At 40.6% G+C, this 22,900-nt stretch overlaps 2 protein-coding genes across 2 annotated transcripts in view; one reads left to right on the top strand and one right to left on the bottom strand.

Moving 5' to 3' along the window:
• Positions 1 to 412: 412 nt before the first annotated feature.
• On the top strand, positions 413 to 19,670 carry LOC309719280 (nuclear receptor subfamily 5 group A member 2-like). The gene is made up of 7 exons (XM_082555290.1): positions 413 to 673; positions 2,084 to 2,202; positions 2,541 to 2,682; positions 3,216 to 3,871; positions 11,129 to 11,248; positions 12,081 to 12,228; positions 16,401 to 19,670. The coding sequence occupies exons 1-7, from the start codon at positions 652 to 654 to the stop codon at positions 16,652 to 16,654; spliced, it is 1,461 nt and encodes a 486-aa protein (XP_082411416.1). The 5' UTR covers positions 413 to 651; the 3' UTR covers positions 16,655 to 19,670.
• The window catches only part of adgrd2 (adhesion G protein-coupled receptor D2), a 66,832-nt gene continuing 62,532 nt past the window's right edge, over positions 18,601 to 22,900 (bottom strand). Inside the window, exon 26 of the mRNA XM_082555282.1 lies at positions 18,601 to 21,721. Coding sequence (XP_082411408.1) covers positions 21,714 to 21,721 — 8 coding nt within the window. The 3' untranslated portion in view covers positions 18,601 to 21,713. The remainder of the gene's footprint in view (positions 21,722 to 22,900) is intronic.

The following is a 22,900-nucleotide window of genomic DNA, read 5'->3' as shown; positions in this document are numbered from 1 at the left end:
AGTAATCGTACAGAAATACGCTAAAACACTAAAACAGCCTGTTTCGTTTTTCCCAGTTATTATTATTAACGTTAAATTGTTTTAAGCCTACCAGAGTTGAAACATTTCTTTTTCTACTGTAATGCAACCATGTGGATCATTCAAATGATGAAAGAAGAAAACAAAGATCGAAAGAAAACACGCGTGTTTTATTCTCTAAACGTCGAAAGCTGAGCGCTTTTCTAATCTTCTCTGACAATTTATTCATTCACTTGCACGTTTAGTGCGTCTCCTCCATCGGCTCGGCTCTTCTGTCCAGGCATTTTTCTGTGGCTGCGGAGAGCATCTGTCACATGACTCGGCATCCACCAATAGCAGCGTGGCAGCCTAACTTTGGCGATAAGGGAATCGCAGTAAAGAGCGAGCGAAGGAAAGGAGTTTCACTCTGAGCTCGTGAATGGTCATCATCGTACTACACTTTCTATTGGCCCTTCTGGGTCCTAAAGCATCCCGATATAGACAGCACTCACCCGGAATTCTGTTGGCCTTTCTTTCTTTCTTTCTTTCTTTCTTTTGCTCTCCTCTGCAGCCCATGCAAGGCTGCTGCAACACCTACATCCAGGTTTTAATCATCAGACAATCATCACTGCCTGCCTGCTGTCTGCTGCTCAAATGTTGGGAGACAAGGCTCACGGTAAGTGCCTCCGTTTTCCTACATGGCCTTCTACACTCCAGCTTCTGTCACCTTCACAGCTGTGACTTTTTATTTTAACCAAATGCTTGTCAAGAAACAAAAATCAGCGACATGCAGTCAGAAAAATATTCAAAGAAACACACAAGCTCCAAAGAGCCACAACGCGTCGTTTAATTATTAAGTTAATTCAGACTGTTTGAAAATAAGACGGCAGCATTTTTTCCTCAATGCAAATTTCAATTAACTGAAACAATCATCAGTCCAGGAAAACATCTGTCATTTTTTTTACATTGTTTTAAAATCTTGAAATATTGCTGCTCTGTGAAAAATAAAGAAAAAAATATGATATTGCTTATGATCTAATAATAATACTACCCGTCAAACTGCGAGGCCTCCACACTTCACTGTTCAGCGGCCTTCATTTCGTTTTACCGCCGATTCACTTCAGTGTGTGCGGACAGTTTCTACAGAAACGTCAAAGACAAACAAACAAAAACGGTAAAAATAAAAAACTAAAAGTAAACATTTGGCCGGATAATCAGTCACCGCCGCGTGTGTCTGTAGGTTCATGAACGACGTCAGCTTAGAGACTGAACCACGAGACTCAGCAGCGGAGTCAGATCAGGTGAAAGCAACAAAACCACAACAACAAACTGCAGACACATTTCGTTGTTAAGAATAGTCTGTCAGTTATTTCATAATGCAATAGAGAGAGTCTCATTGATGCCGATAGTGGCTGTATGTAGATTCATTTTTATTTGACTTTTCTTAATTTAAAATAAAAAAATAAAAAACAGGTAGATATACGCATAACGTTTTTCTGCGGTATGCCTCCGTAGAGATGAGCTTCTCTAACAACACACAAAATTAAAGCTTAAATTTACTTAAATAACCTTTCGGGCAAAAGTCTTTAAATACATCCGCTCTTGTGTTTTTCATCTAATTTGTTTTTATTTATTTTTTATTTTTATGTATTTAAAAAAATATAATTTATTCATTTAAAATCTTACATAACCCAATAATTCCACTCCTACATAACATTTATTTAACTGTATGATGTAAACACATTTCATAATTTACATCTAGAAATGCCTGTAAAATAATTAAATGATTTATTGCAATTTATGTATTTAAACTTCTATTAGAAAAAAAACACATTATCGTTATTTCATATCACATTCACATGAAAACAAACTGTCAAAGGTTGAGATGAAACTACAATAAATTGTAGGAAAATGATTAAGTGCCGAAAAGTAAAAAGTCATGTTTGTTGGAATAATGCACAATATTACGCGAATCTGTATTTTTTTTTATTCGTTTTTTATAATTGATAATTCTTTTAAAAAACACGGCAGAAATAATTATCAGAGGCGATTTGCATGGTAGACTCACTGTGCGTGTGTGTGGCAGGTGTGACTTTAAAGGTGATGGAGTACACATACGACGAGGACCTGGAAGAGCTGTGTCCTGTGTGCGGAGACAAAGTGTCTGGATATCACTACGGCCTGCTCACCTGTGAGAGCTGCAAGGTACGCAAACGGTAGCCATGCGCGAGGACATGCGCGAGGACATGGTTTTTTTATTTATTTGAAAATGAGCGCTAACCACAAACCTGCTGCTAATTATTGCTTCTCCAGCTGTTAGAAATAACTGCTGAACTTGTCTGAATTTAATGTCCGTGAAACATAAATGCAGCGAAAAATGGACACTTACGTTATCCCAATTTAGCTAACGTGTGAAGGCTTTAATGTTAATGAAATGTGCTTCGAAATAATTAAATCTAAATACAAAAACGGCAGTCGCTCTCGACCTTTTATTTTGAAATCTAAACCCAGTCGTTTGATACCAGTGTGTCGCTCGTTTTCAGGGCTTCTTCAAGAGGACAGTGCAGAACAACAAGAGGTACACGTGTGCGGAAAACCAGGAGTGTAAAATAGACAAGACCCAGAGGAAAAGATGTCCCTTCTGTCGGTTCCAGAAATGCCTCAGTGTTGGGATGCGGCTGGAAGGTAAACTACTACAATAATAATAATAATAATAATAATAATAATAATAATAATAATAATAATGAAACAGGGACATTTTGCCTGTGATTTGCCACCATTTATTTTAATATGATAAAATAAATCTAATAAATAATATTAAAGTCTATCTGAGGCCACTTCTTTATGCGATGGTGCTGGCTATCATGCAGTGTTTCCTGCACACATGGGATGGGATTGATTCCCAGACAGCAATGCAAAGGAAAGCACCTGCTTCCGTAGCAGAAAAACGACACATTCTTGTCTTGCTGATAAAATTCTGGAGACTCCCCGGGGAAGAAGGAGTAAAGCTGCACAGACTCCTCGGGGATTCTTCTCAGCCCTAAAAAGGGAAGCAAAAAAAAAAAAAAAAGACAGACAAGGCTGTTAATTACTTTGTAGGAATACTGTGAACAAGAGTTTAGTGCTCATAAAGCTCAGCACGTCTGCACAGTGTAAGAGGCAGTCGATGGTTTTTGGGTCTGTAAACCTGTTTTCTCCTTTTGTCTCATGTGTGACAGCGGTGCGTGCAGATCGCATGCGTGGGGGTAGGAATAAATTTGGCCCCATGTACAAGAGAGACAGGGCCTTGAAACAGCAGAAGAAAGCTTTGATACGATCCAACGGTTTCAAGTTGGAGAGCACGGCTCCTCCGCCAGCCTCTCCTCTGCAGGCAGACTACGGCTTCACTGGCACCTTGCACACCCTTCCCACCATCTCTAAAAGCCTGCTCCCCTCCACCCCGAGCTCCATCACTCCCACAGACTACGAGGCTAATCTCTACGGACCCCCGTCTTTGGGTATGGCCATGCAGTCACACGTGCCCCTCACCACCCAGTACCAGTACACAGCCTTTCCCGGAAGGGCGATTAAAGCCGAGTGTCCCGACTACACCAGCTCCCCTGAGACTCTTACAGGATACCCTTACCCAGACATGTACCCCTCAGCCTCGCTGCAACCCCCCAGCCTGCCGCCACTGGTTCTGGAGCTGCTGCGCTGTGACCCGGACGAGCTGGTCGTCCAGAACAAGATTGTGACTCACCTGCAACAGGAGCAAAACGGCCGGGGTCGGCTGGAAAAGCCCAGCACCTTCAGCCTCATGTGTCGGATGGCAGACCAGACTCTGTTCTCCATAGTGGAGTGGGCTCGGAGCTGCATCTTCTTTAAGGAGCTGAGGGTGAGTAGCAAACTCTTTACCGTGTTGAGTGTTTGAAATGAACCGTACATGGTTTCACTTGCAAAACATGTGACAAAGACACAATACATGTACATACAGGCTCCATGCAGTATTTTAGTAAACCTGAGATCTACCAGAAAATGCTTCATAACCCAAAATTAGAATTTTCATGTGGCGCATTCACCCAAAAAGAATCTGTCGGTTTAGATTTGAGGGATGTTTTCTCAGACTCAGCCGCTTGAGTCCCACATTTGGTTTTCCAAGAATTCACAAATAAAAACTGAAATAAAAGATACGAAAGAAAACACATATTGATCCAGTGACAATCAAGCAGTAAAAGCCGAACATTTCTGAAGATCTTTTATGGTTATGTCTAAAATATGCAGAAGTGAAAAAATAAAAGTTCATCACGCTCACAAAAGCTTTTTACAAGGACGGCTGAATCCATTCTTCCTTTGTTTCTGTTTGCTGTTTGTCAGAAAAAGGGAGCACGGTGCCGCAATGTTACCGTTTCTGAAAAGGATTAAGACGATGGCTTGTTTTAAGTCTGTATTAATAAGTTCACAGGCTTTCAGACCCAACAAACACATGAATGCAATTCAAATGTGATGAAGCTGGCGCCCACGGCTGACTCACAATCCACTCGCAGTCCATTCAGAAAGTGTTCCCAGCACTACTGCTGCTGCTATCACGTTCTCATAGAGGCTCTCACTTGCTTGAATTCATGTGAATGCTATTTCTGATTTCACATTTCTCAAATGTCCCGTTAATTTTTACTGCAGAGGAGAATTTCTTTTTCATAACTCTTAAAATATGTTTTTTTCCTCTAAACGAACAGAAAGAAGTGCTCTATTAAACTTCAATAATTATGATGTATGACAGTAATGACAGATTAAAGCGAAAACAAGGGTCTTTCTAAGGTGTTGAGCAACCAGAACAGCTTTAATTCTTCAAATCTCTCTAAATCTGCTGAAGGGAGAAACACCATTCTGCCAAAAAATCTTCTCTTATTTGGTCGAGTATGCTGGTGACATGTCATACAGGTGTTTGGTTGGGCTGAGATCTGGTGTGTGAAGGCCAGTGCATAAACCTGATGATTGTGGCCCGTAGATGGGGATAAGCAAACCTAAACCATGGCAGCAAAAAGCCTCACCAAGCATAACAGAGTCAACCTTTTCCTTTAATTTGTCACCAGTCCCCATTATTACATTATATGATGTCCTGTTACAGTCAGTGCCTTCAATAAGTTTTTCTTGAAAAATCAGTGTTCCTGATATTGAACTGTTATTTCCAACACTGCGCAGCTCTAAAAAGCTGCAGTTGGAGTAACTGGACTAGTTGGTCTGATGTCGTTTAGCTGTGTAACACAGCACTTTCAGCCTCTTATTTCCTCCTGGTAGGTGATAATATCACACACACCTCAGAGAATGATGATCAAACATCTGTCTGTGTGCCGACCCGTCTGTGTACGCTGTAAGCTTTAGCAGCGCAGTCAGAACGAAGTCAGAACTCACTGCGCTGCTGCTGATGGCACTGCTGCACGCACACCTCGTATTCTGAGTGAAAATGGAGAATTATTATTCTTTCCTGACAAATCAGACAGGTAACACAACAAAGACGAAAATGTCACCTTCTTCAATAAGTCATGATATGATGTGTCTGTGCTGACGAACAATCATCTGTCAACCAGCCATGGCCAAAGGGATTCTACCAATTAAACAGTTTAACTAGCAACAAAAGGTTGATGCTGTCCTTGGTGTGATTTGGTCCTTGGTGTCTTTTCATCAGATGCAGTTTATTTACTGAGGTACAGTCAGAGCAGCTCTGCTCCTTTCCTGCTTCACACGCAGTCACGTCTAGATATTTACTCCTGGGTCTTGGATGTGAGGAGCCAGTGGTTCATATTCTTGCATGTGAAAAGCATTGAGTGGTTTCCTTATGACTGGATTTACTGCTTGCAGCAAAAAGATCATGCATACAGCAATTTATGCAGTCAAGTCAAAAACTAATCATGCAAAATTACCAAAAAAAGAAAACACAAGAAAACCTACAATGATCGTCAGATAAACCTTTCTGTGAGTCCAGCCTGCATGCAGGGAGATGGAATTTGAATTGTAACAGTTCTTCCCATTGAGCTCAGTTTTTCTTTCTCCAGTGACAAACACTAACCCCCACCCCTCTCTCCCCCACCCCTCTCTCCCCCACCCCTCTCTCCCCCACCCCTCTCTCCCCCATTGTCAGAGGCCGAACAGTTTTTTAAAATGTTAAATATAAGAATGTTTTTCCAAAATCCTTCATGGGTTTTGCTCTGGTCTACAGATCCGATGAATTTTAACATCTAATAAGACTAATAAGACGTAACATCTTATTAGTTTCAAACATTAAACACAGTATTAGGCCCTCTGATGTTTTTGTACGATTTTGTAAGCTCTTTGTGTGTGTGTGTGTGTGTGTTTGGAAAGCTTTATTGAGTAAGTGTAGCTCACAGCTTCCAGATTTTATAACATTTTATTCGAGCTCACTGTCCTGCTCAAATAGCAACTCAAAGTATGAACTGAATGGACTAAAAATGATTATTTGTTTCTGAGAACATCGATGCATGCTGATTAATTTATTTTATTGTTACTTATTTATTGTTATTTTATTGTTACTTTGTCTGTTTATTGTCGCAGAGACAAAGCTCCCATTGTGGGGATGATGGTTTTTTTGGTTGCATCTTCTCACACTAACACAACGAGGTATCTTTATACTGCGTCGGTATACCCCAACCGGTCGCAGCAGATGGCCGCCCCTCCCTGAGCCTGGTTCTGCCGGAGGTTTCTTCCTGTTAAAAGGGAGTTTTTCCTTCCCACTGTCGCCAAAGTGCTTGCTCATAGGGGGTCATATGATTGTTGGGTTTTTCTCTGTATCTATGAAGCGCCTTGAGGCGACTTTTGTTGTGATTTGGCGCTATATAAATAAAATTGAATTGAATTGAATTAATTCTTTCTACTGATAATGTACAAAGTGTGTGTTGGTATACAGTCGACACAAGCACAGTACAAAGTTTTGGGATAAATGGGATAAATATCCTCTCAGTTTTAGTTAAAAAGATGTTCTAGTGTTTGGTCCTGACAGCTCCTCTAAGGAGGTCAGGACCTTGGCCTCCTCACCAGTAACATCAAATCATCTGCTTGGGATCATCTTTGACCAACATCTAAATATTGAATCTGACTAAGCTCGCTAAGCTCATCCAGTCTCGTTTCCTTCATCGAAGATATATCCCCCCAAAATCAAATCTTTACTGTCATTCAATCATCTGGAACTTTAACTGCTGCTCCTGCTTAGCCAGTTTCCTGTTGGTGCAGAATACAGCAGCAAGTCAACAGCTACTCAGGACTCACATATCATACCTATTTGCGCTTTCCAGTTTGGCTGAATCTGTGGTTTGTTTTATACAACTGCTGAAAAGTCATTTTTAAAAATCTTTCCCTCTATATTGCATCTATTTGTAGGTATAGAAGTGTGTTGGAATTAATGTTGGACCGCATGGTTGACAATGCGTCTGCATGTTGGAACATGCATGCTTATACATTTGAGCTGAGGAGCACTTTTAACTCTGTGATGCACAAATACATTTATATTAATTATAATTATTATTACTACTTCACTTTATGTGAAGCAACAGTAGAGCATTATGCTCGGCCTATCTCTTCAGTGATTGTCAGAAACCCACTGCACTCATGGTGTCACAGAGTCACAAAACCAAAATGTAAATTTTGTGGAAGAAACACAAAAAACAACACATTATGACAAAATATGCACACGCTGGAACATTCCACAACATGCCCATTCCCAGTTATTAATTTACAGCTAGAAACATAATAATGGTCATTTATTCTCACCAATTATCAGTGATATTTAAAATAATGTAAATGGAGAAGGTATTACTGGGGGGGGGATACACCTCTGAAGATTAGCATGGGTTACACAAATACTTCATGTTAGTCTTCAAATAATGCAAACTAATTAAAAACTGAATATAAGATACAAAGGTGATTTTCTTTTTGCTAATATCAAATTATTTACTCGTACATATATATAACCCGGCAGCAGGAAATCAATGAGAGCTAACCTTAGCCTTCTGTAACCTTAGGCTTTGTTATTTAATATAAAACATTTTAATCAGACTTAGAAATAGTTGTAATTACAGCATATAATTTGTAGCTTTCATTTAAAAGAGCACATTATTATAATTAGTAGTAGTCATAGTACTAGTAGCAGGACTGCTAGTACATGCTGCACAATTATTTTTCCTGCTTGGACAAACAGACATAATCAATCACGACAGAACAATAATAAATACGAGTGCTTCTTTTTTTAACCCATTGCTTGGTAGTTGGAAGGCAACGTGATGGTATTATAATATCTGATATATATAACATTCTTAGTAAGATATGTTGTAAATGCATTTTCAAGCAAGTATTGCTGCTATAGAGAAACCTAAATCTGACAAACAACAGATTTACTTTGGACTGGTTTGGTTCTCACGGACTTCATGAAATGTCTAATTCTAGATGTCAGACTAAACAACAGCTTTTAAAACATAATTATATCGCTTCAGATTTGAAATATGTTCTAATTTGCATTAATGTCTAATTCCCCGTTCATAAAAGTTTTGTCAGGCCATGAACCAAAATACGGAAAAAGATGAATAATGCTGGTTTTCCTCTTATATCCTTATTTTGAAGTGACAGCTTTTCTCACAAGTTTCATTTCCCTGCCAGGAGTCTCCTTTTATACACATCCAATGTACTTGTGCTGACATTTACACCATTTTTATGCACAGTGGACAGCCAACATGGACAGTGAGAACAAAGCTGTGCATATTTTGCCAAGAAAGCCTCCCGCTGAAAGAGCCGTTTCCCTGGGCTGGATAATTACATTCCATGCAGACGATAACGGGGGAATGTCAGCTCTCCATCGCAGCTCTTCTCTGCGCTTGCCTACATTGTTACTAAATTATTTGCCGAATGAAAGCTATCGATTGCTGCAATTTCCCCAGAGGTGGCCTTTGTCTGTCATATGTTTGACCTTCTGCTCACCTGGTGATGATGGAAAACGTGGCTGAGATGCACACAATGAACACAAACGCTACTAAAGGCTGGAAATTTTACTTAAAATACACGTTATTCATGAAAATATGGACAGAAGGCAAAAACTGCATTTTGGAATGACTGCAGGGTCAAACTTATTAAAGATCACATCTAAATATTAAATCAAAAACTTTGGATTAGTTGAATGTTGCTTTCTGGTCATGAATTATTGCTTGTGTTCTTTGCTCCCCAGAGTGTGTGATATATTAGTGAACGTGCACTCAGAGTGTTACCGCAGTACTCCAAGTGTTTCGCTAGTTACTAAACACAGGTGCACAGAAAGCAAACAACCCCCAGGTTTGTTTGAAAAACTGTCATATCACTTCTCTATCAAAGCTCAGAAGATAAATAACTGACTGATTGGCATGCAAGAAGCTCTGCTGCTATATTCCCATGCTTGCACTGGTGCTGCATGCACATTTCTGTTCCCAAGTTGCCACTTTGACCAGAACTGTCAAAACTAATATATTTTCTTAAAAGTCACTAACACCATATTTGTTAGCTGGCAGGGCCAGGTCCAGCCTCTGCAACTCAAAATGTAATAGCTGTCTTTGGAAGATCAAGGCTGGAAACAGACCTAGAAGGAATGGTGAAGTACATTCATCATTCTCTACCTCGAGAATAAAGCTGTGTTCATATCAGATCATTCTGCCTTGCAGTACTTGGGCCAGTATAGTTGCTGGAACGCTTTTGGAACCCTGAACAGTTAAAACAAGGGTTCAGCTGATAGCTGGAATCAAGTTAAAGTGTTTTGAGATATAATCAATAAGTCCTCTGATTTAGATTTTTTTGTAGCCCTGTTCTTTTGTTCTGTTGTCATTACAAAAAAGCAAACTTCAATCATATAGCTGTGGCTGTCCAATAAGAAGAAAGTAGCAAGAAGCCCAAATTATTACACCAAAGTTTAACCAGACTTTATTTTATCAATGTGAAAACCAACTGATGACCAAATGAAGCCATCTGTGAGGTTACTGCTGACACAACAAAGCATAGAAATAGAATTAGGGGTTGTTTTTGCTACATTCAGAATCTAGAAAATTTGCTTACAGCTTTTTTAACCAAATAGGTGATGATTTTTAAAAATTCCTGAACTGCCAACCCGCCCATCGGTGACCTTTTCCACATGCAACACAGATATCGCTTGGGAAATATCATCACGGTTGGCTGCTCTGCAGAGGAATGGATACAGTATCAGTGTGCGGTTGCGATGTCAGTAAAGGCAGTAGACTATGACAGACAACATTTACAGTTTCCTGTCATTTCATAAAATATGGCCCTCACAGGTAATATGACACTTAACACGTATATACCTGACATATCAGTTTCAACCCAGCAGAGACACAAACATTAAGAATCCATGTGGCAAATGAAAGAAATGCCTTCCTTCTACACTCAGCCTGCTATTTCTGAGCTTTTTTTTGTGGGCCGCAGCTGAGTGTCCAACTTCTCTTGGAGAGGAAGCAAAGGAGGTCGCCGAGACCTCTTGCTTCCTTAACCCCTTCCTTTATCACTGCACGCCCAGACCCCCACCACTGCACCGGTGCAGATGAGTGTTGTGGCAAGACTGCAACCTCTGTGACTGATATATAGCTTCATTCAGATGGACTGTAATTCTGTCAGCTCCATGTCAGATGAATGGGGTCTGGGCCTATTAGCAGCTGCGACCGCAAAATTACTGACTGCTGTGTCCTTCACTTTACAGACAATATTGTGGCAGCAGGATTATGGGTGTGATACAGTCGGGTGGGGGGAAACACATATGCACCCATCCCCCAGAGCAGAGCAGAAAAGGGAAAGGTGGGGGTGCTGGGGAGAGGTGAGGAGGCTGGAGAGGTCCTAGGTGTTGCTGGGCCACACACACACACACACACACACACACACACACACACACACACACACACACACAGATGTTTTGCTATTAAAAGCCTAATTTTTCCCCCCATAGTCCTTTTATTTTTAAACTAATTGGTGACAGTGGTGTAAATATTTTTCGTCTTTCTGGTCAGAAACGAGCTCAATGTGAGAGCGAGTTTATGAAACAATATGAGATGTCTTTTGTTTTCCACTGAGTTCATCTTTGTTCTTTGTCTGCTTTTCTTGCGTCTGTCTGCGTTTCCTGAAGGTGGGAGATCAAATGAAGCTGCTTCATAACTGCTGGTCTGAACTGCTCGTCCTGGATCACATTTTCAGACAAGTGCAACACGCAAAGGAAGACAGCATTCTGCTGGTGACCGGCCAGGAGGTAACAACTCCCTCGCACAACTTCCCATCAGCACACCACCCAGTGTGCTCCACACATTGCACCCAATCCAGAGGAGTTTTGTTTTTACTGTTTTCGTATAAAAATATATATACACTATGTTTAGCAGTATTCATTTATATTTCACTGGCTGTTGATATCTGTACTAACATATTCTGATCCTAACAGTAGTTCAAATTCTAATGCAAAATCTCCATGCTCTAAACTAAATATAGAGAGACATATGTGTCTCATCAAAAAAAACATATAGTTTTTTTTATTTGCCAACAATTATTAGTGAAATAAACTTAACAGACATATAGAAAAAAAGGGAAACTCTGGAAAGGCCGTTTATCCAATAAATCTCTCAAAGTCCAGTTTAGTGTTAAAGTTAAGGCTATTTATGTTTCTTTGTCTTTATTTAATTCACCTTACATCAGTGTTTGCAAGCATATATAATTCTGGTGGTTAGACTGTCATCACTGTGAGGTGCAGGGACTCTGGAATTTCCCCGGGATCGATATTCTCTACAAAATGGGTGCAGTTAACCTCGGGGAACAAGTAAGCTTTAGTGTTTGGAAAGTCAAATACTTAACATGACACTGTGGAAAAAAATAAAATGTCACACTTATGTACTCAGAGGTGATCCAAGCCTTTGGGTTTTGAATGTAATCGTGTCCCCCGCTCACTGCTGCCCCGTCCAGGGGGAGTGGATTTGTTAGCCATGTGCTAAACAGGCAAAAAATCCTCCAACGCACTAACCCGGGATATTTGTCTTTGCTAAAGTCTCATGAATATAAGGGGCAAAGGAAATAACCAGTAGCCCGTGTTGCAGGTGGAGCTGTCATCCATCCTGTCTCAGGCTGAGGGGACACTCTCCAGTCTGGTCCAAAGAGGTCAGGAGCTGGCAGCGAGGCTGCGGGTGCTGCAGGTCGACCGCAGAGAGATCGCCTGTCTGAAATTCCTCCTCCTTTTCAACCCAAGTGAGTCATCTTGTTTGTGCATCATTGCTGCAATACAATGAGGGGATGCATTATGACGGCAAATAACTAGCATCCGGCACCGTTACCGTTGCTTCCATCCAACTTACTACGATGTTTTTACAAACTGCTGATAAGTTTCTCAGCTTAGAGGCTGAAGGAGGAGACACAATACAGACATTTCAGATAGAAAGTCTCTTCTTCTAAAAATGATTATTTAAGTACAGTAAGAGGGAACCTTTTGACCTTTTTTGCAAATAAAACTGTTTTGAAAAGTGTGGACTTATGTGTGTGGTCTGTAAATCACGCATTTTTCAAAGGCTAGCAGATGCAAAAATCAATCAACTTCATGGAGCTGCACGGCCATACTGGTGCTGTCTTTTCTCAGATTGTGAATAGCAACACTGATATCCTAATGAAAAAAATGTCACAATTGCAGATAATCTGCAGGAGCATTTTTATCTATGAGGTTACAAGTGTTTTCCAAACTGGCCTTTTTCCCTCCAATAAATTCACTTAATTAAATTTCTAGGCTTGACAAAAGCTGATATTAACAAAGACATCCTCCTCCATTGTCCACTAATGGCATTCAAAAGAAGCGTAATGGATGGGTCTATCATTTGATAGCAGGGCCGGCATTCATGTAGCGGCTTGTGCAGATGGAGAGAGCATAAATGTGGCTCGAACAGATTCCCTGAAGTGTTTGCTGTTTAGCGCTGGCAAAGCAGGGAACAAAGAGCTTTTTGAATGAGGAGAGCACTTGTCATAGGCAGAAAATATTTGCTGCCTTTGGCAGTGGCTCCTTTGCTTGCTCTGTTGCTTTCCCTCATCTTCAGAGTCAGGTTTGTCAGGGGTAATTTAATTGCCCTTAAGCAGTTTGAAAAGATGATTCAGAACATTGATTCAAAACATTTAATTACTGCGTGAATGGATTCTCAACGATGAGCTCAGCTGATGCTGAATGCCAGTCCACCAGAGGGCTCGCCTATTGTCTCACATGCACCGCGCACGCATAAAAACACACACGCAGCCACCCACACGCATTCACCTTACTAAATACATAAAGTATAGGTACATCATACACATAAAGCTAGTACTGAAAAAAGGCCATGTGGACATTGGTTGCACACAACTGTTTTTCTTTGGCAGAAACTTAAACAACTGAGTTAAACCAACACAACTTATTCATATTCAATAAGCCTGTGCATGTTGTGTTGATAAAACGCGACTGAAACATGTTCAGATGAAGTAAGTTGAGCTCTTGGAATATTTTAATTCTTCGCAATTTTGTCATTTTATTTGAACATTACTCAATAACCTTTACCCCAATACTACTTGGTCACTTAAATACTACATGTTGACTTCATATTACATAATGTTCAACAAAGTCTAGAGTGTGGTTAACATAAAAGCTGAATGGATCTACAATGACTACCATCCTCTTTATCCGGGTTGCAGGGGTATAACCCTGAACTGACAGCTCTATCACATAGAGACAAACAACCATTTGCACTCACATTCACGGTAATTAAGAATCACAAATTAACTTAACTCTAATAACTGCACGACTTTTAACTGTGGGAGGAAATCAGAGCACCCAGAGAGAAACCACTGCAAACTAGGCAGATTGTGGATTTGAACCCAGAACCTTCTTGCTATGAGGCAACAGCACTAACCACCAATCCAGAATTAACAAAAGCAGGAAAGCTGTGATTTCAAGGCTTGATGCAGAATTTTCTGTACGTTTTTGTCCTTGACAAGTTAAACCACAATAAATAGCGATAGCATGCACGGTGTGTGTGCAGTTGTCTGCCTCCTATAACTCCACTGATTTTACTGCAGCTTGAAATCTCGTGTGATCTTGTGAATTTCATGAGTCCAGCAACTAACCACTCTCACTAGATTGTATCAGGTCATCTCAACAAGAACAAATTAAACAGATCCTGCATGATTTAATTACATTCAAGAAAGAAACATGAACTTTTTGTGTTCAAATTACAAGGAAGCCTTTTTTAATGTAACAACCACCCAATTTACTGTTTTCGGTAAACTGAAAAAAGTAGAGGCGGCTGCTCGACTTGCCTGAGATGGATGCCTTCCTCAAACCACGATCCAAAGAGTGCGAGACTGGAATCCCGTGCAGGGTCGCGAGATTTAACGTTGCTATATTATTGACTTACTTCAATCAAACATGATATGAACAATTTAATCTACCCTCTCTGCATATCATGTAGCTTCTACACTATATAGTTACACTTAACTTTAAAGCATGAGGCACTTGTGTTAAATACACGCAAGATGCTTACATAAATCCAAGAGATGGCCAATCCCTTTTTTTTCAGTGTATTTATCCCTCAAATGAATGATTTATGAGCGCTTTTAAACCGATTTTGAAATAAAGCCTTGAGTCCTGCTGCACCTTTTGCTCTGAGAGGGAAAAATGTTCTTTTCTTGGCCAGTTCTGGTTGGTCAGTAATGGTAACCTTTACGTCCAAATTTGGCTAAAAAGTGAAGCCGACTTTTCATAATTAAAAAAAAATGTTAAAATTGAATATAGATCAGACCAGGTCATTGTGTGTTGCACGTAGAGCTTGTATGGCCCTCAAATCACTTGCAACACACGTCTTTGTGTGCTACATTTTTGCCAGCCCTTCCCAACCTCCACCCATCCATGGCCCATAATGGCCCCCACCTGTGCCTGGCTCTGCTGGAGGTCTCTTCCCGTTAAAAGGGCTTTATTTCTCCACCACTATTTAAAATGTTGGGTTGAATCGTCGCTGCTATATAAGTAAACTGTTATACTTGGTAGTGGAGTGGTTAGCACTGATATGGAGAAAGGTCTGGATTCAAATCTGCTGTGTTTGAGGAATGCACACGTGTTCAGCGCTCTTCCTTTGAACCTGAGGTGACGTTCGTTGTTGTCAAAAGCGTCTTTTTAACTTATTTTTGCTGGGTGGGAACAGATTACAAACACCAACCACAAAGCCTGTAGAACCTTCATACCGGTGGCTTAACGAGCTGTTCATGTTACTGATAACGCAGCCTTCAAACTGGGCTGAAATGAACCTTCAGCATCATCAAACAGCTAATAATATTGTTCATTCATCGTTTTGTGCTCATCACAACCAGGCCCCGCCCTTCGAGTTAACAGGATTGTTTTGTTTGGGTCTGCACGATATGACTCTGCCTCAGTTTGTGTTTCTGATGCTGTTGGTACAACTGCAATTCCAAGGTGAAAATGTGCAGCTGTGGTGAAGATGAAAAACCCTGTGTATATATATATATATATATATATATATACATACATGTAAAGCCAAGGTTAACTGACATAGCAGAACAATAGTTAGATACTTAGAAATGTTTCTAAATGAAAATGGTCTTTACACAGAGCGCTATGATCAGTGTGAATCGCTCCATAAGCCTTTACAGAGGTAACTAATTTTCACATTGGTGTGAAAAACATACCTGCAAATCTTTTCTGAAGCAGCTCCCAGTCCTCTCTGGTCCATAGTTAACTTTTGATAATAAAACTTTAGTCTCAAGAAGACAGAAATGTGCAGAACAAATTATAACAAGTTATTTTACTTCAAATGGCTAAATGGTGCTGAGTCAACGCTCATCACTGTGGTGACCCATGCAGGGTTTAGTCTGGGGCGTGGTTGTTTGTTAAGCCACCGACATAAAAAGACGAGTTTGTGAAAAAGGAAACATCTGATGTCTTGTTCCAGCTCCACACTGTGCTGATGTACTTCATCCCCAAGTTCACAAAACATTTAAACAGCTTTGATGTTTGTTGGCTTGAATTCCTATTTTTTGACTTTGGAGATGTGCATTTTATACACAACATCCTCCATGTGTGACATTCATGGTGATGGGTAGGGTTTAACATTCTTTATAGAATTTGTTCTGTAGTCTGAACAGGCTGCCAATGTCAAATTTTATATATGAGACAGACTTTGCACAACATCTGCTAGAAAAGCCACATTTCTACTGCAAAAATGTGTCTGTTTACATATGACTTCAAACCCAGCATTAACCAAACCGACCTTGGTCTCCACCTTGGACAGCTCACCGGTGATGTGGCGCATATTAATAAATGAATGATTTCTTTCTGCACTCGTCAGCCAGTTTGTAATTGCTCACACATTAACCTGAACTAACTTTGCTCTCTTTAGATGTAAAATTGCTGGAGAACCAGGCATTTGTGGAGGGCGTCCAGGAGCAGGTGAACGCTGCTCTGCTGGAGTACACCCTGTCTGCCTACCCTCAGTTCCAAGAGAAGTTCAGCCAGCTGCTGGTACGGTTGCCGGAGCTGCGCTCCCTCAGCACGCAGGCCGAGGACTACCTATGCTACATGCATGTGAGTGGAGAGGTGCCCTGCAACAACCTGCTGATCGAGATGCTGCACGCTAAGAGGGCGTGTGTGTGAGGAGCGTGAGCAGGACGCTCCGCCACCATATATTATTTGTCTAGGTGAGAGTGTGTGTGGACGGAAAAGAGCGAGTGACGAAAATGTTGAATGACACTAGACAGGTTCCCCCGGGTCACCTTTGTGGCACTTTTTATGTTTTGAGTTGGATGGAAAAAAAGTTCCTTAAAGTTTGGAATTATAAAGCTGCGTGTGTGCTCACCGGTAGTTTGGAGATTTTGAATATTAATGTTTTCATGTCCTGCAGAGCTACATAGACGTGACCTTATACCTATAAACTGGATTTTCTAACTTGTTTTCAAGCATCTAAAGTTCGACCTGCGTATAGAGTTACATTCTATCTATTTTGAGCAAATATAACATGAATTCCACAGAGCTGCCCATCAAACAGTTACTCTTTAGATACACGTCATTCATTGCCACCTTTTTCAATCTGTAACATTCACACTCAAAATATCTTTGTCGTATCGCTACCAAATTTTGACAAGGCCTTCAGCGTGAAATTTGCAGTCACATCACTGGATGGAGGTATTTGCTGGATGAGCAAATGTTTACTTTTTACAGCAAATATTTGTTTTCTCTTTCCAAAGTAATATTTTAATATCTGAATGAGACGTTTTTGATCCCAGTATCTGATGCTACATCCTAGATGCTTATCCTAGATTATCTTTATTATTTTGATGATGTCATGTCGTCAGACTAGAGTAGCACTGCTAGAGAAGCCCAACAGACATAAATAAAGTTTAGTTTAAATCTATCTAGATGTTAATATATAAATGCCAAGGCAGTATTGAGAAAAACACATTAAGTGTTTTATCAAACAACAAGAAGAGAAAGTGAGAGAGAGGCAGAGAAGAGAGAGACAAACAACGCAGGAGATAAAAGAGAGAAACTGTACACAGCAAAGCTTTGGAGCTGACAGGAGCTACAATAGACGCATCAATGTGCACTTGGTAATGACAATGACAGCAAACACGTGAGAAGCACGTCTGTAATGTTTGTCCTTCGGCTCAGTCCGTAAAGATGCAGGGAAGTAAAAGGTGCATCTGGTCACATTTGGCTCATCCATGCGAGTCACGTGCTCATTCACACTGGTGTCACTTTTCAACACATCGGGCTGCACGCCATCCAGGAGCGATGCGTCTCACGCGGATTTTGATCAGATGATCCAAACTTGTTGCTTTCAGTAAGTTCCTTTGTTTTCAGAAAATTACAAAAGGAGGTGAAAACCCACATCTCAGTAGCCCTCGACTGCTTTGTGCTTCTGAACTGAGGTTTAAAGAGTTTCAGTTTTCCTTGAAAAAACATGATTTGAGCAAACACACAAAACAAATTTGTGAGGACTATTTTCAGCCACCATTGTCCATGTGGTGGACGGTAGCAGGACAGGGGACTGTTATGTGACATGTTAAAAGGAATGTTTGTGTCCTGTGTCACGCTTAAAGGGGACCTGTTCTGTTCACTTAGAGAGTAGCTTTAATTACAGTTACAAGTTAAAATACATTACCCTACTGGATACACTCAAGCTCGTTTAGCCCCGCCCCCTTTAAATGGTGGGTGGAGCTTCTGTGGTCACAGCCAGGTGACCATGTTTGGGATGCACACGTTCAAACGTATTAATAACTGAATTATTGGCAGCTTCTAAAAACAAAACACTGAAAAGTATAATATTGTATTATTGTTGTACCTTGATTTGGTGCTACATAAATAAAACTGAAGTGAAACATAAGAGAAGGATATTAATGAATCTGGTTAAGCTCATTTCAGCTTCACTTAACATGCTTGAATAAATAATTACAGACGTATACGTGTGTGTGATGTCTCCTGTAACAGCGTCCAGTCAGAGGGAAAACATTCAGGCTCACAGGGATTTCTCTTTATTTGACTTCATTATTTGAATGTTTAATATGAACATCCACCTCTGTAACAGGACACAAGACTAAATATAAAATTGGAAACTCCACTACAGATTCCCTTTAAGTGACGGCAATATTTAGAGATATCTGATGACTTTGCTGATGCATTTGCTTGTTTGTTTGTTTTTTTAAAATTATGTACATAAACAAAAATCAGGTGTTATTCTCATTTGTTGAAATTTGACCTCCAATTTTCAGGATAAATAGTTCATTTGTTTATTCAGCCTTAAGAATGTTAGAAGTTATTTATCTTCATTCTCCGCCCACTGCTCCATTCTGATGACATCATCACGGATGTTGGCGACAGTGCTCAACGAGAGCGGCGAGACAAAGCTAGCTTACAACAAGCTGTACAGCTGACCTGTGGTTGTTGACGTGTTGCTTAGTGGGCATTTCTCTTCAGATTTAGCGAGCACTACGTGAAAGAGCAACGTGTGCAACGACTCGCGGAGCCAAACTTTGTACCACAAAGAATAATGACAGCGTGCTTTAAACCGAGGCAGTCGAGCATCCACTGCATCGCAGCCCTGAAGTCTGTGTTTGCAGCATCATCTGTGGCACTTCCTTTGTTCTGTCCCACGCTGGGTTAGGGTCTCACACAGTCAGAGTGACAGTGAGAGTTAAAAACAGTCAAATGTTTTAATGTTGTGCAGCTGTTTAAGATCATTTGTTATTGGTCCACTGATGTGGGCGTCGACAATCACTCCTCCAGCCTTACCTTTACGTCTGTCACACCACCTGCACACACGCACACACACACTTAGTGTTCCAATTGAGATAGTTATGTGTAATCACTCTGTATAGTATATTTATGTTGTGAAGTGAATATCTGCTGCAAGATAAAGATACATTTCAGCACAAAAACGTTCTCTGCTTTATGTTGAGGTCAAATTGCTACTACTGTGGAGCTGATTCTCTTGTTTTCACTTTCTTTGTTCTGGTCTTGGTTCTCTCTTCTTTCCTGTGAGTTGAGCGTCTGTCCTGTCTTAAACTGAAGTGCTTTTCTCCTCAAAGAGAGAGTGACCAAAATCTTTTTTTGTTTTTTAAATATATTTTATTGTAACAGCATCAAACCAATAAAAAAAAATCAATGAAGTAAAGCTCGATTGGTGTGTTGGCTGTTTTTACACAACATTCATCAGCTTTGCACTAAAGGCACAGAGCGTTGTTTCACTGTGGAAATATTCCCGTCAGTTATGTTATGTTGTACAACACGAGTGACATCCTGACAGGAATGTCAGTGGTTTGAAATATACAACAGTTATACTGACAGTTCTTCCAAAGGGTAGCATGTCTTTTAAAGATGTTTTTATTTATGCATTTAAAAAATATTTTTAACCTCCCAACATCTACCAGCTGATCAGTGACCTGTCTAGGGTTTGTTTGTTAGCCACATGCTAAACAGGCAGACTAGACAAACAACATGTTTCTGTCTAAAGCTTCTGTTGGCGTTTCAAATAAAATTCTATTTAAAGGTGTAGATGTTAATTTAATCACAGACAGGTCGCCAATGATCTGGTGGATATTAAGCGATTAAGGATGCCAGAACAGAAACTGTCTTCCTCTACTGTCCAACTACATAATCTCTAAATATGCACGATTTATAAAAACATGTCAAATTCTTACTTTGATATCTGAACAGTATTTTGATCATTTCCCCTCCACATACTGAGACCGTTGTTGCTGTAGAACAAATTACACGAGCACACAGTTACTGTGGCAAATAACACAAGCCAGATACATCCGATTTCAGGCACAAACATACTCATTGCTCCACTTGTTTGTTGAGATCTGGTCAGTACAAATCTGTGTTTTACACTCCACATGTTGAACTGTACGTCTACAGTCTTACTTTATGAACATTAAACCCACATTAATAATCTGAGTGGTCCGCTGAATCTGTTCCTTTTTCTCATCTTTAATGCTAAGCTGGATTCGGAGCTATTTCCACTGAACTTGTGGGCAGGAGGAAGCAGAATGAAGCCTGGCATTTATTGTGCATGAGATTTAAACGAATGAGAGAGCAACATGTCTAAATGTGTCTAAATGGGAAATATGATTAGATAACCATCCCATATACAAAGACACTTGCACATGATTGTATTAGAAATTCATTATGGCAGCAGCTTCCAGTTGTTCCTGTTGTTTCCTGAATATGATGCAGAATTCCCTGGAACAGTTTTCAGGGAGGTACTTTAGATCTGCAATCACAGAAACCTGGAAAAAGCTCTAACTGACTGACAACAGGAGCACCGCGAAACACCTCCGAGCTGATGTTATTTGGGTGAAGTGAGGGTGAAGGTTACTGTGACAAAATATTTCTACAGACATTTAAACAAGTGGCCACAAACTCAAAGGTCTCCCGAGAAAAAAAACGAAACATCACTAATTTGTGTCGGATTATATGCACCTGTATATAAAAGATGGACACGCTTCCTCGTGTTTTCTGGACTCAGTATATTTTGCAGCCTGAATGTTTCGGGTGGGATCGTGCTGGTGTTCTGTGCAGGCCCGATCCACAGATATGCGCTAATTAGTGCTTAGCTGAAGACAGACTAATTAATGCGACCAAAATGGAGCACACTGCCCCACGCAGTATTTGTCAGATAACGCTGATGGGGGAGGAGTTAGCACACACCTGTTGGTTACAGGTGCCTGTCAGGAAAAGCAGCATCAGGCTGTAAACATGCTTTTTAATGCTGTCGAGTTTACGGGGACTGATTTGGATTTGGCATCGCACTTGTGCCCTTTTCTCTAATTAACAAAAGATGGAATGATAGAATCTATCGCTGCGCTGCGGGTCACCTGTGGGACATTGGATTTGCTCACAGTTAAGTGTGAGGTCGTAAAACCTGCTTCTGATTTTGCACTTTGAACTGAAAAACATGGGCACATTGTTCTGGAGCAACAACAGTGAACAGAGCACATTTTTGTGTGTGGACTGCGTGTCCTGGGATTTAAAAGCCTCTTCAGTCCAACATTTGCCAGACATCAAATGAGTAAACTATCAGACGGATTCTGATGAGATCTGAGAAGAGGACAGTGACGGCATCGGGGCTTCATCTTCATCCATTTTTCAGCGTCATGACGATGATGAAGATGCGTGTGTAGATACTGAGTATAGGTTCCACTCCATTTGTAGTTCAACAACCTGCGTTGAAATAGCAAATTGAAAGGCATTAGCTATGACTCCCGGCTCCGTCTGACATTTAATGTTGTCTGCGTTACGGGAGTGAGAGCATGTTTGTGTACAAAAGAGAAGAGGGGGACCGAGAGGAATGAAAGGCTGAGCGAGAGAGAGCAGGTGCTGGAGTGGTTAATGGCTGACAGCATGAATGGCCAGCGCTGAATTTTTCTGATTAAGGGAATGAACTTCTGCTTTGTCTCTGCTGTCAACAATGAACGCCCGCAGCACTCCAAACCGTCCTCCTAGGCGCCTAAACATTTAATGAATCTATTCCAAACTTCCTTCTCTCTACCGGCGGCCAATTTGGAGCCATTGAAGACAACCTAGCCCTCTGGAAATATGGGGACCATCTGTTGTGTGTGTCTGCACATTCATCTTTATGAAAGACAGCTATGCGGCCTAATGCTACACGCTAAGCAGGAAATAGAGACAATGGGAGAAAAGGTAACCTGCCCCTCCTTAATTTTTGCACCCCAGCTCTCTCTATTAAATGTGGATTTTCTTCACACCATTGGAAGGAATCTCATCATCCTAAGTGAAAAATTACAGCTACTATGTTTTCTTCTGCTCTTTGTGCAACAAGCATTGAAATTACTCTAAAAACAGCATTCCACATTCTAACAGCATTATAGAGCTCTTATACTATTAAAAGATAATATCAACAAAAGCCCACTGAAGTATATGAGTCACTTCATTCAGCCAACTCAAATGTCAAATGAGGAATTTGAATGAGCATAATTGCAGATGCTTATTTCTATTTTGTTCTCAAGGCTTTTTTGAATACGCCATGTAGTGTAGTTTGAAGGCAGATAAAGAAGAAACAGGTAGGATTCGAAGCACTCCTAACACTGGAATCTGTGAAGGCACAGAGGCCACAGATGGATATTAAAACGGTAGAGGCAGCCAACAGCACGAGGTCATTTTCAGAAACCTATAGGTGATGGCATTGACCAAACTCATCTCACAAAGAGTGAATAAACGCAGCTCTGCCATCAGAGGTTCTCTGATCAGAACGATCACAGAAGTATGGAGCACCCACCATCAGGCCAGGGTTAAGGTTTCATGTGCACATAGAAACAAAGGTTTAATTACACACTCTTTCTACACGTCCGGTCAGTGTAATGGTCGGCAGACTTGTACCGA

This window comes from Aulonocara stuartgranti (genome assembly GCF_965226115.1).
Source record: "Aulonocara stuartgranti genome assembly, chromosome: 12".
Lineage (NCBI taxonomy): Eukaryota > Metazoa > Chordata > Actinopteri > Cichliformes > Cichlidae > Aulonocara > Aulonocara stuartgranti.
This window is presented reverse-complemented; position numbering and strand designations above follow the sequence as displayed.